The sequence below is a fragment of the Petaurus breviceps genome, unplaced genomic scaffold (genome assembly GCF_028583685.1).
Source record: "Petaurus breviceps papuanus isolate PSGF00001 unplaced genomic scaffold, PetGlider_PUasm1.0 187, whole genome shotgun sequence".
In the NCBI taxonomy this organism is placed as follows: domain Eukaryota; kingdom Metazoa; phylum Chordata; class Mammalia; order Diprotodontia; family Petauridae; genus Petaurus; species Petaurus breviceps.
The window spans coordinates 15,221,472-15,235,529 of record NW_027185799.1 but is presented as its reverse complement, the minus strand read 5'-3'; the positions used below and the strand labels follow the sequence as shown (position 1 = coordinate 15,235,529).

At 39.9% G+C, this 14,058-nt stretch overlaps 1 protein-coding gene across 8 annotated transcripts in view; it reads right to left on the bottom strand.

The window, feature by feature from the left end:
* Positions 1-14,058, bottom strand: part of FREM1 (FRAS1 related extracellular matrix 1) — a 271,046-nt gene that overhangs the window by 43,985 nt on the left and 213,003 nt on the right. For 4 of the 8 annotated variants that reach the window (XM_069090684.1, XM_069090683.1, XM_069090682.1 and 1 more), the window contains 2 exons: positions 12,155-12,419; positions 516-930 (listed from right to left, as the gene is read on the bottom strand). In XM_069090684.1, coding sequence (XP_068946785.1) covers positions 516-930; positions 12,155-12,419 — 680 coding nt within the window. Of the gene's footprint in view, positions 1-515; positions 984-12,154; positions 12,420-14,058 lie in introns of those variants that run through there. The other 4 variants (XM_069090692.1, XM_069090691.1, XM_069090686.1 and 1 more) reach the window with 4 other exon arrangements.

Genomic DNA, 14,058 nt, shown 5'->3' with positions numbered 1-14,058 from the left:
TTCATTCATCACAATTTATTAAGTACTGGTAGACTGCCCCTATGGGTCAGACATCCTCATAAATCCTAAGAATTCCCGGGCATTGCCATTCACCCTGTAGCTATGCCCCTGAGACCTCTGGATCTTTCCTTCTACTCCGTGACTCCTATATGTGTTGTCTTCTCCAATTAGAGTATGAGCTCCTTGATATCAAGGATTACATTCCTTTTCTATTTGTATCTGAGCACTTAGCACAATGTTTGGCAAATAGGAAGCACTTAATAATTATTTTCTATTCATTTACATGTGTATTGTGCATAGTATAAAATTGAGAGTGATGTAAACCTAAATATCCATTATTGCTTCCATGGATAACTCAAATCACCAAATGTTTTCTTCAGAAACAGAGCAAAAACTAATGAAATGCAAGGCAATGTTCCCATGTTGGATTATGCCATAAGACAGGAGAGCTTTCTTTTGTATTGATCTTAGTCATGGATCTAGCAGGCAGTGATTGGAGGACTTTTCATACTTGCCTGAATAGTAAAGGACACAGGTTCATTCAGTACTCTTCCATCCACAACAAAGCCTTGATTTGTCCCGTCAGTGGCCATAAAGGTAAACTGGTCAATCTGTGAGGTTCCTCCCAGGTGCCTGTAGGCCACATTCATGTTGTCCACTTCTTGTTGTGTAAAATTGTACTGTGTGAGAACCATCCCCCGAAGATAGAGCTGGCCATACTGGGGGAGCTGGGACAAGAGGAAGGTGAGGTTTTCTGTTGGAGTGTCTGGGTCAGAAAGTTGAAGGATGTCTGGAGAGAGGAGCACCGTGGTACTTTCCATTATTCTTAATCCCTTGTTCCTGGTCACCACAGGCAAGGCTTGGTCAATAGTCTCCAGTGTGATCTCAAACACTCCGTGCTTTGTCCTTAGTCCATTGCTCACGACGAATCTGGCAAAGAAAGGCAAGGTAGCCTTCAGCATGGATGCTTGTTTCACCATCTACTGGAATGAAATGATAATACACACCTTTACTGAAGTATTTGCCTTGAAGTGACTCTAAAATGAAAAAAATCAAAGACTTCTCAAAGGAAGCCTTCTCACTATTAAACTAATTACCCCATCAAGAGTCTCATTTGGGATTCATAAGGACAGACTGTTTACTATATATATAATGTATGTCTAAGATTCTTTTTTTTCTTTTTTTTTTTGGAGGAGGAAAGGTAGGGCAATTGGGATTAAGTGACTTGCCCAAGGTCACACGGCTAGTAAGTGTTAAGTGTCTGAGGTCAGATTTGAACTCAGGTCCTCCTGACTCCAAAGCCTGTGGCCACCACCTAGCCGCCCCCTGTCTAAGATTCTTGTTAATAATTGGGTCGCTCATAAGGAAGATTGGGGTAAATCTGAGTATGATATGAATTTAAAAAGTAAAACCATTTAGGAACAGCTTAAAAGAGTAATTATTTTATACAAATGAGGTGCAAGAGGAAGAATAGACACAGAGGAATTAGATGGGGGAGGAGGGCTGGTAGTTCTGGTAACCTACTTTCATTGGGAATGGGAGAGGGAACAATACATATGTATTTAGAAGAGTATAAAAGTCTTCTAAATTCAGAAGAAATAAAATGGTAGGGGCATAGGGAAGGAGTAGAGGACAAGGGAAGGATCTTTAGAGGGGAGGGTGAGGGCATGGGTAAAAGAGGGTTATAGAAGGGTGTTTAGATTTATGGGAATGGGAGGAAAGGGGAGGGATCCTTAGAAGGGGGTAGGCAAGTAACAGGAAGGCAAGGTGGCAGATTGAAGTAAAGTAGAGGAGGCAGGAGGGATAGGAAACAAGAAATATGTACAAAGATGAGGAGTAGAATATGTTTGGGAAAGTATATGTCTATATATGTATGTATATGTGTATGTACATATCTATAGCTATAGAAAACATATCTAAACTTTATTGTAGCCTTCTGGGGGGTGGGGAAGGGAAAAAAAGAACAAAGTAAAAAAAGTACACAGAAGAGAACAAAAGAAAACTCACAAGGAAGCAAATAAAGGGATAATTCTCAACAAAACATGTATTTATCGTACAGGCTTTCTCAAAATGAAAATTTATTGTTACATATTTCGAATCCTCTCTTATGTTCTGCTATGCACACAAAAGCTTTTTTTCTTTCTTACTTTGTATTTATGTTCCAATATTTAAGTTTATGATATGTTTTTGTGTTCTGGCCTTCACGTCTAAAATTTAAAAAAAAAGTCTCATTCATTGAGGTACAGTAGAAAGATCAAAGATACTAATAAGAAAGTTTAAATTCCCCCTATGACACCTTACTACTTGTGTGACCTTGGAGAAATCATTTAACTTCCTAGCACTTGGGTTTCCTTAGGTGTAAAATGAGGGCTTTAGACCTAAATGGTCTCTGAGAACCCTCCTACCTCTAGATCTATGATGCTATGCTCTTCACAGAAAAGTCTTTGTATAAATGTATAGTGTAAGGGCGGCTAGGTGACACAGTGAATAGAGCACCAGCCCTGGAGTCAGGAGTACCTGAGTTCTAATCCGGCCTCAGACACTTAACACAAAAACTAGCCATGTGACCTTGGGCAAGTCACAACCCCAATTGCCCTCCAAAAAGCAAAATAAAATAAAAAAAATAAATAAATGTATAGTGTACATGTATAGATGCATGTTGAATTGAATGGAACAGAACTGAACTTCCTTAGAACATGTGAATATAAGACTCACAAAATGGAACATCTTGTCCAACTGTGCTATTTTTCAGACTATTCTACCAAATGAACGAAAGCTAAGCACACTCATATCTTCCTAGTGACAGTAGGGGTGGGGGTGGTTTTTTGTCTCCTGGGTATTCTTAATAAACCACTAATAGACATGAGTTGGGGCTAAAACCAGAAAGGTAATCAACAGAGTTGGTCTAACTAATCCACTGTTCCCACTGTATTCTAATTAACTGAACTAATCTATAAATTCGTTGTGGGCAAGAACCATGTTTAATCCTTACTTGATAAGTGTCTAGAACATGGAGAAAGATTTGCATAGTGCACTAAATATTATTAGCCTTGGGGTCTAAAGATCTATATTCCAATCCTGTCTTGAATGTTGACTGACTGTGTGATTTCAGGTCAAGTCGCTTATCCTCCCTGGACCTTGGTTTCTACTATACATATATATGTATGTGTGTGTATACATATACATACATATATAGAATTGGGAATACATAATATTTTATATTTGATGATTATTAATATTAAATATTTGCCATGTTGACCTCATGGTAATCTATAAGTCTAAGGGAGTGCTTACTGTAAATCAGCTCAGCTAAACCCTCTGCCAGGGTAGCATACCTTCATATTTCATAGACTTAGAATGAGAAGGTACCTTAGAAGCTAATCCAATCCTCTCAACCAAAGCCTCAGAGGAGGAAAGTGATTTGCCCAAGGTCACAAAGGGAGTAAAAGAACAGAGCCAAAATCTAACACCAAGTCCTTTGTCGCGGAATTCAGTACTTGTTCTACGATGTTTAAGTCTTTAGCTCCCCTGGACCCTTGGACCCAGCTTTGGATTCACCCTTTGGACCCAGTAGCCTATAAACTAATTGGTCAGACTTAAAAACCGTGACTGTATTCACCTTGGGTATATATGCTTTTGTTTTCCCTTTGGTACAAGTCTTTCTTGCTGGAATGGGCAGAGCTCCAATCTTTGCCAGCCTCCCATAGGCCAAGGCAGGGTGAGGAATCTAACCCTGGCCACCATTACTGCAACCTTTGATATTCCAAAGGAGGTAGGATCTCATTGATGAGGGTGATCCCACAAACCACGGCGATTACAACTCAACCATTCCATCTCACCCTAGGCAACTCCTCACTGCCATGACTTCCTATTTTCTTTATTTCTTTTGACATCGCCTGTCTTTTCTATATCTCTTAACTAATACCAAAGGAATACATGAATGGTCCATAAGTCATACCATGATCTTGCTAATGATTAACCCACCTTTGTTTCTGGTCATATACTTCTCTAATAGAATTTTTAATGACACTTTTCCCACCTAATTACTAGTGACGGTAAGGTATTACCACTTCCTAATATGCATACTGTATCCCTCCATTGCTTTTAGGTGACCTGAAAGCCTGAATCCTTTGGGGACTATGGAATTTCATAAATTAGGCATATGGCATCCCTAAAAGAATAATGGTACTAAAAAATGGACCTTTACTTAAGTGGCCTCTAGCTTGCACAAAGTGCTGAACCTGGAGTTAAAAAGACTTGAGTTCAAATACAGCCTCAGACACTTAGTAGCTGTGTGACACTGGGCAAGTCATTTTAATCTCTGTCTGCCTCAGTTTCCTCCTCTATGAAATAGTGATAAAAATAGCACCTACCTCACAGGCTTGTTGTGAGGATCAAACAATATATTTATAAAGTACTTTGCAAACCTTAAAGCACTGTATAAATGTTAGTAATTACTACTAAAATTTGGGGTCACTAAAACAATTGCCTAATGACATTCTTAACACATTTTCAGCTAACTTAACAAGATTAAACAATATATTTTTCATGCATCTCCTTCTACTTGAAGGCTACCATTTTATAGCTTTTACTTTGATAATCTGACTTGGGTTCTCTGCTAAGGGAATGAAGTGTTGGCATTTGAACCAAAATAATAACTAACAAAATCCTAGAAGGGCCAGTCCTGGGATCACTAAAATCTACTCTGTGTATCCCTGACCTTTTGGAGGTCACTGAGGTTTTTTTTTCCTATGTTATACAGGCTGTCCATCTAAAACTCCTCTCACTGTCTGGCATCACTGCTTGATGATCAGGGTCTGACCAACTTGTAAACAGGCACTCTGCCATCAGACAGATGGGAACGAGCCTAGGCAGGCCAGAGACCATATATGAGTAAGAAATATGTTTACTGAGGACCGTATTCCCAGCTGGGAGCATCAAGGCAGCTGTCAGAGCTGACCTCAAGCTCATGTGCCAAGAGTCAGAGAGATGTGATAACTAACATTGCTAGGTCAAGTGTAAAACTATGATGATACAAGTAACAGTGAAAAGTTTCCATGAGCCAAAAATGCTATTTCTCTTCCACCAAGGTAGATGTCAAAAGTGTCAAAAGTATAGTCAACTCATCCCCTATTATTAATTTTTTTAAAATTTAAACCCTCCTCTTTGAAGTCTCTAGAGATATATTGGGGGGGAAATCTGTTCAAATTACAGCTTAAGATAGTGAAAGTGAGATGACGTTACAGTACAAGATTTGATCATAGGATCACAAGAGTTGAACTAGAACCCTAGTCAGGGGTCATTTAATCCCAGCCCCTTATATTATGGATAAGCAACCTGAGGTCTCAGTCAATTTTATCTCCCAATGGTTTCCCAATGACTCCAAAGAATAACCATCTATGAAGTTTTCAAAGCAACAAAGAAGGTGATTTTAAAAAATTATCTTCCTTTCTCCAGAAAATGTATTGGTTGGTGCCTTCAAGGGAGAATCTCTTTCGATATGGCCATTTTATTTATTTCCATTCACTACTCATCCTCCTCTCTATTCCCTCTAGGGAAAGAGTCAGCAGCCAGGCTCACCATCATTCTCATGAAATCTGGGGGATGAATCTCAGATTTAGTTAGGGTTTGTGGCATGGTTTGATATCACCATTACCATGGTAAAGCGTTCAAGCTTTCTACATTTCCTTGGCAATGGAATTGGCTGAAGAATCTGCCATCTGTCATGGCATTTAGAAGATAAAAATGGAATCATAAACAGTGCCAGCTTAAAAAAAAAAGGAGTAGAGCCTGCATGTCAAAATGGAGGACATTAGCATGTTCTTTTAGCGGCCGGCTGCCAGCATCTGCAGTCAGGTTGCTAATCACTCGGTGTCATCTGTCCCAGCGCATGCTGCCAAATCTTTCTTCCAGGCCAGCAGCACCAAACAATGCAGGAGAAATTTATGATTCAAAAAAATATTTTTGCAGAAGGCAAAATCTGATCATTAAATTCCCCTATTTAATTAATGTTGCCATTCCTTACACTAAAAAGGAGATGAGGGAAAAAAATCCTGAACTTCCCACCACAGAATTTATCTCCTCTACCCATCCAAATTCCTTGCCAGATTCTAACAGCAAGCAGCATAAATTTGGGTGATTAGACTAGTTGCATATATTTAATTTTTAAAAAGCATCACCATCATACTTTCATTAAAACAGGCTTTCAGCTTTGGTTTAGTGCCACTTGACAAACAGCATGGTGGTGCACTATTGGGTTAGTGAAGCAACAAGATTAAAAATATGAGTACTGGGCAGATGCTAGGCTCTACCATTATAAATATGTAAGGATACCAACCAAACATCAAAATGAGACATAGAAGATGTTCCTTCAAACCATTCCATTTTAATTCTCTCTCCCCAACTTAAAAAAGAAACAAAAACAAACCAGCTATTATTGCCTCTGGCTATACTGGGCAAAATATGATGGGAGAGGAGTCAAGAAATAGAAGGAAGATGAAAAGAAAGCTATTTGCTCTGAGGTGTTCTCTATCTCCAAACAATGATTTAGATTTTTAGAGCTAGACCTTAGAGAACTCTCTTGTTCAGCCCTCTTGTTTTATAGACAAGGCAGCTGAGTGACTTACATGAGTAGTTACTTGTACAAAGTCATCCAAGTCGTGAAGAGAAGAACTGAGATAGAAATCGAGCCCTCCTGATTCCAAGATCAATATTCTTTCCCTTATACCAAACTTCTACCTTAAGGCTCATATGGCTGCTCAGCTGACCATGGAATTAACTATTTTCAATGTGAAAAGTTCATTGTTAGATTTTTCTCGTCCTAAAGACAAACTATACTTTCTCCTCTTTCCCCAACATCCTTCTCTCCCTCCCTAATCCATCATCTTTTTCAACTCCCAACCTTTCCTGCCCCCACCCCCTGACATACCCATAAGTTCATTCTTTATACATCATTTTTCTCATGGAATATTGAACCTAAATATAGTTTCATCTTTACTTTGTCTACATCAAGCCCAAATTTGTAGGACTGTAGGATTTAGAACTGGAAAGGATCTTAGAAATCATTCACTTGAATTCAATGAAAAAAGGAATCGAAATGTTTTCTTAATATATCTCTCCCCTCCTCCTTCCAGACAGGCATCCCTTTTGGTCCAGAATTAATTAAAGGGGAGGAAAAGGTCAGCAAAACTAACCAGTATATTGAAAAAGTCTGACGTTAAATGCAATGTTCCATAAGTATTAACCTTTTCATTTTACAGAAGAAGAAACTGAGTCATAAATGGCAGAAGTAACTTGCCCAAATCACAAGTGGCTAAATCAGAATTGGAACTCAGGTCCTCTGAATTCAGATCTTGTGCTCTTTCCAATGGACAATGTGCTATATCCTTTTGTAAAGTGCTTTGAGATCTTTATGGCTAGGTTTTATATCTATCTCTTCCTACACGCCTTTGGAAAACAGCAAAATACTTATTATTCACTGGCCAACTCCCACCATTTCAGAGTACGGGCTCATCAAAAGTCCATTTCATGGTGTCCTTAACAGACAAGTCAAGTATGAAAAAAGAAAATTACCAGTGAAATTCTGTTGTCACCATAGTCAGAAAAAGTCAGACCTGAGATTCAGAGGAGAGGGATAAGCACGAACAGATCCCATGTCAAATCGCTCTCCTCTGGAGGCAGGAAGGTAAATTCAGAGTCTCAGCTAGCACATGGAGGTATCATAGAATCCTAACTTCAGAACTGGGAGGAACTTCAGAGGCCACAGAGTCCAAACCCCTCTTTTTATAACTAAGGAAACCAAGACCCAGAGAGTTTAAGTGATTTGCCTAGGATCAATCAGCTAGGAAGTGTCTGAGGAAAGACTTCTTATATCGAGTCCTGAGCTCTATCCTTTATACCACACTGTCTCTAGGGTCTTGTTCTAAGGCACCGATATGGAGTTGGGGGTGGGCAGTGTTTAACACTTCCTCCCACGGAGGGGCTGTCTCTGCTTCTTGGCAGAGTGCCTGCCCAGTGCCTGCCATTGAGAGTCCTGCTTCCAGTTCCAGGCATCATGGTTACTCCTACTTCTGCTCCACCCTCCAATCCCCCCCAACCCATCCCATCTCCAGTCTAGACTTCTTGCTGCTGCGTGCTTATCCTATTTCTCCATTACAGAACTCTTCTGATGCCTTGTCATGGCATCAGACTATGTGTAACATAACATTCCGTGTCATGCTATGTAGAATCTCAGAGTCCAAAGGGATCTCAGAAGCTACCTAGTCCAAACCAAAGTGGAGCAAACAAACAAAAAAAAAAACTCAGGAAATTCTCATCCAGCCCTTGTCTGAAGACCTCTTTGGTGATGAGGAACTCACTCCTTCCTACTCAAAGAGAGTAAGCTCTGTTAGAAGCATTTCCTTAGCTCAAGCTGAAATTTGCCTTTTTGCAACTTCTACCCTATTTCACTATTGCTCAGAGTTATGCCCTCGGAGGCCAAGAAGACCAAGCTGAATCCTTCTTCCTCGTGGACCTTTGAATGTGTGAAGACAGATCATGATTCTAGTTTAGTTATTTACCAGCTGTGTGACTGTAAGCAAGTCCCTTCATCTCTGATTCTCAGTCTCCATACCTAGAAAACAGGACAAATGGGTATGGGAAGAAAGAATACTGAATTAAGACCCAGAGGATTTGGGTTGCTGGACTGTGGGCAGCAGAACCCCAGCCATCAGCCTCATAAGGTGTCTAGAAGGATCCTAAAAGACAAGTGAGAGTTTAAAATTTAATTTTAAATTTAAAGTTTCAACTTGAAAGATGTTGTGAATTTGACTATTCTTATTATCACTATTATTATTATTATTGAATACTCTAACCTTCAGGCCCCCAGAATAAAGCCTAATTAATGTGAACTTGATCCATCCAAAACAGCTTGGCCTGAACACTCTCACTTAGCAAACCGTTTCTTAGGAGAGTCAATTTAATAGAATTGGGGAACACAGAGGGGGATTGTTTAAACTACTCCAAAACACCCCTATTTTCTGTCACTTCAGAACTTCTACTTACATACAAACAATAAATCTGCTAACTCCAGATTAATTACAGTGAGGCTCATATAGATGCCTACTAGGCATTCTCTTTTTTTGTTACTATAGTTTGAATAATTACACCAACTTAAAAGCAATAATGTTAGTTTTAAAATATTCTACTCCCCATGTCCCCTGATTAATTGCTGAGATCACAGGATCACAGCATCCTAGATTTTATAAGTTGGAATATGCCTTCAGGACCATCTAGTCTGAAGTCCTCGTTTTACAGATGAGGAAACTGAGGCCTAGAAAGATTCTGTGATTTACCCAGAAGTCACACCAGGCAGCAGGCAGCAGGGGAATTCATTAAGGATTTATGGTATAGGCAATAACTATTTTGCAAGGCTTTGAACTTTTCACCATTCTTATAATTTAACACTGTCTAATTAACACCTTTGCTTCACTTTTCAACATGGGCAATGACCCAGAGAGGCAGCAGGAGGGGGTGGCTCTACCAGCTGGCGTTAAAGAGAGAAACCCTGAAGCTGAGGATACGTTCAATCAGCTTAGAAACATCAGCCACCCTCGCCAGCAAAGGAGTGTGGCTGGTCCTCTCTCTCCAGCCTGTGCAGGCCCCTCAGGCTACACTTTTGTAACTTCTTTTCCTTTTCAAGGCTGCTCTCAGTGCTGGAGTGGGGGTGAAGCTGGTTGGGGTGGGGCAGGATTAGATGGATCAAAAGACAAGAGTATGAACAAAGGGAACAAATTCAAGAGACTGATCTTGGAAATTTTTAGCGATGCCATAAAATGCTCAGATGTTACAGTCTGTCTATTTTTTGTTTTGTTTTGTTTTAACAAGCAAGACTAATACAGTGTTTTTATCTCTGCTCATTAAAGGGAAATCTATCCAGAGAAAAACCAAGCACCACTTCAAACTTCCTTTAAAAAAAAAAAGCATGGTCTGCCCAAATCATCCCCACCCCAGAGTCCTCCCATATTCTCAAGTACCAAGCAAAATTAGTTGTGTTTCATAAAATCATATTATAACTTAACACGAGCATTGTTCTAACAATTCTAAATGACTTGAATTCATGCAATGCCACAATATCAGAAGAATCAAAATTGTGACCCAAAGGGCAATAGAAAGGCATCTTGAAAGGTGTGGGTGAGGATAAAAGGACTTTATAAATGGGATGCAAATATCAGAAAAAGTGTAAATGACATCATCAAGGACATGATTAGAGTCATGTGAGTGATAACAGATGGACCGCCCACGTGCCACACTGGTATCCACAAAATTTAAAAACCGAAACGAAATAAAATAGGGCCTCCAGCACACTGAGTAGGTCCTCTCTGGACAATTTACAGAAAGACCAGCACATTAATTGTACAGTATGAGAAGACCATATGATGACAGGTCTAGAGCTAGAGGTGACCTCAGCAACATCTTATTCAAACCTTCCCCCCCCCTCTTTTTTTCCAAACAAATGAAGGAACGAAGGCTGAGGAAAGAAAGGTGATTTATCCAAGCTTACACAGACAAGCTTGAAGGGGAAGATGTGGTCCCAGGTTCTCTGAGTCTAGAATCATTTCTTGCCCCCCCATACTTCATGCTGTGTAAAGGGGTTTCAATTGGCTTCACAGGTGGAGCGAACTGCCACTCTAGTCATCAGACCAGATCATTGATTCCTCCCAGCTGAGAACATCAAAGCAGTGAAGACCTCAAACTCATGTGTCAGCTGTGAAAGAGATGTGACTGCTAACACCCCTGGATACAATATTTAAAACTCTGATTATATAAGTAACAAATGACAAGTTTCCATGAAACTGAGAATTCTATTTCCTTTGTTCACATTAGGTCAGGTCAAGTGTCAGAAGTAATGTCTATTAGTCAATCCATTTCCCCAGGTTAATTAAAAATACTTAAAAAAAAAAAACCCAACCTCTTCACTTTAAACCATCTATAAATGCCTTGGGGAAATCTATTCAAATGAATCTCAGCAACACAAGTAAGACAAAGTTATTAGGTAACCTTTGTTTCCAGAACTGGAGCTAGGACCATGGAGAGGAGTCATTCAATCCTAGCCCCTTTATTTTAAGGATGAGGAATCCAAGGCCCCAGAGAGTTCACTTCTCCAAGATTTTCCAGTGACCAAATAAAAACCTCTAAACACATTTATGAAGTTTCAAAACAATAAAGTTTGTGATAAAAACCACCTCTTTTTTTCCAGGAAATGCTGCTATCCTGGTTCCTATCCAACTTGTCTGACTACTGTTTCTTGGTTTTCTCCTATGCTCTAGCATAGGTGCCCTAGGCTTTCTCTTCTACCTCTATATTTTCTCCCTTGGTTGTTTTATCTACTTCTATGGGTTCAAATTATCGCCTCCAAGCAGATGAGTCACCAATCTCCATGCCCAGATCTAATCTTCCCCCGCCTTAATTCATTTTACATCTCTATCTGAATGCCCCACAAGCACCTCAAATTTAGCATGCTTAAAACTCATCCTTCCTCCTAACATTCTTTCTCCAAATTTCACTCTTCCTATTTTTGACACCACAATCCTCCTAGTCAACAAAGATCAAAACCTCATCTTTGTCTCTGCCCTCTGTCTCATTCCCTATATCCAACAGATGTGGAAGTTCTATTAATTTCTACATCTCTTGTGTCCATCCCCTTCTCTCCACACACTGCCATAAGTCTACGTTAGACCACCTATCATCTTCCCCCACTCTTGGATTACTGTACTGGCTTCTGAACTTCGGAAGGAAGGAAGCAAGGAAGGTTTTATTAAGGACCTACTATATGCCAAACTCAGTGCTAGGCATTTAACAAGAATCTCACTTGATCCTCAAACAACTCTGACAAGTAGGTGCTATGATTATCATTCCCCATTTTACAGTTGAGGCAACTGAGGCAGACAGAGGTTCAATGATTTGCCCAGAGTTACACACCTAGTAAGTGTCCGAGGCTGGATTTAAACTCGCCTTCCTGATTCTAGGCTCAGCCCTCTATCGTATCCACTATGCTACCTAGTTGCTTTCAGTTAAGTGCCTCCATTCCTAGCTACCTGTGAAAGGACCTCAAAAATATTTCACCTTATCCCGTCACTCTAGGGAATAGGTATTTAGAGGCTTCAATGGGACTCACCTGAACATGTCATCGGGAACAGTTGCCTTGCTTTTGTGTACATAGCAGACTTTCTGACCTGCAATATCCATCTGGTTGAAATTTGTGATGGGGACTCCAGGAGAGCTGATGTATTCCATCTGGCCATACTGAGGTGGGGAGGTGATTACAAAAAGAAGTTCTTCTGGCTTATCTGTTCCATCAGTAGCTAAGAGAGTAGAGGTGGTCAAGAAACCTCTGCCCCCTTTAGACACTACCAGTGGTTTGGTAAAGACCGCAATATCACCTGCAATGTAAAAGAGACCCTGGTTAAGAACTCTATTTTAAAACTCTCAAACATAGGACCTGTGCATTTTTAAAGGATCTTAGGCATTAAATGCTTTTTTTCTTACACAGAATTAAATAATCTTGGGGTTGGAGCATCAAGTCAAACTTGTTTTCTGTGGGGCTATAACGTGGATTGGCAAGGGACTCAACACAGCTTCTAGGTGGGATGAGGATGAAGAGAAAAGACTTGAGAACCGCAAAAACACTCATAAAGAGACCATACACTGAGCAAAATTTCTCAGAACATTTCTCTGCTGTGAGGACTTGTCTGAGTAAAAGAGAAGTTGCTTTATCTTCTGTATAGTTTTTTTTTTCTTTCAACATTAGAAGAATAGAGCCCTGGATCAGGCCAGCTATGTTCCCCAAGGCTTGCATATCCCTTATTTCCACTGCGCAGATCAAAACTGGGCACGGAGGTCTAGGATATGGCTAGTGCCCTCTTTATTCGTCCTGGCGTTGCAGTTTGCATTTTTATCTGGAGAGATGACGTCTAAACCATTTGCCTGCCCCCATATGTATCTTTGGAAGGACTTAAATCAAGTCATGCTTGTTCTTGTGTTTACATAGCTTTACACTCAACATGTGTGCCCCACTACGTTTGCCTTTATGAAATACTATATTGTCAACATTCTCTTACATCCCCTATTGTCAGTGAGCAACTTTACCTTCTATTCTACTGAGAACATTAAGAGCATCACAACAAGAATTCTATCAGTTCTCCTCTCTACAGTCCTCCACCATCTATCCCTTCCCTCTAATTTCAAAAGGAAGATAGACCTTCCTCTTTCCAAGGCTAAAACTCCATCTGTACATTCATTCTTCTTCCTTGGCTTTGATAGCACTGTACTTTCTGGTTCCTTCTTTCCTTGGGTGATTGTGTCTGATCTCACAGTTTCAATTATTATAAATATGGAGAAAACTCCTAGGTTTCTCTCTCCCCACCAAACACCCACACTGCTAAGTCCTCTAACAGCCTTCTGGAGATTGCTTCCTAGATGTCTGGTTAAACTGAACATACCTGAGACTGAGCCCCCTTTCTTCCCCCAATAGACTCCCTTCCATTAAATTCTTCTATTTCTGTTGATGGTACCATTATCCTCCCAGTCATTCAAACTCACAACTTTAGTGTTATCTTTGATTATTTTCTCTTCCTTTCCACCTTTCTCAGTCTCTACATACAATCAGTTGACAAATTCTTTTGATTCTGCCTTCACAATATCTCGAATTTATTTTCTCTTCTTTTCACTATGACATCAACTGTCCTAATTCAGGTATTCATTTTTGCCTCTAAATATCTAGACTATTGTGAATAGCCTCTTTATTGGTCTTCCTGTCCTTATACTTTACATTACTGCCCAAGTAATCATCTGAATGCCTTTCTCTGATCATGTCATTAGTCTCCTGAAAATCCTTTAGACAGAAATAAAGTACAAATTCCTGATCCTGGCATTCAATGTCCATTATAATCTGACTCCAAGCTATCAGTTCAGCTTATTTCATACTATTCACATATTCTACATTAGAGACAAACTGAACTACTCTCCAAAATCTGGTCTTATGCTGCCCTCTCTCAACTCTGTGCTTTAATTTATTCCATC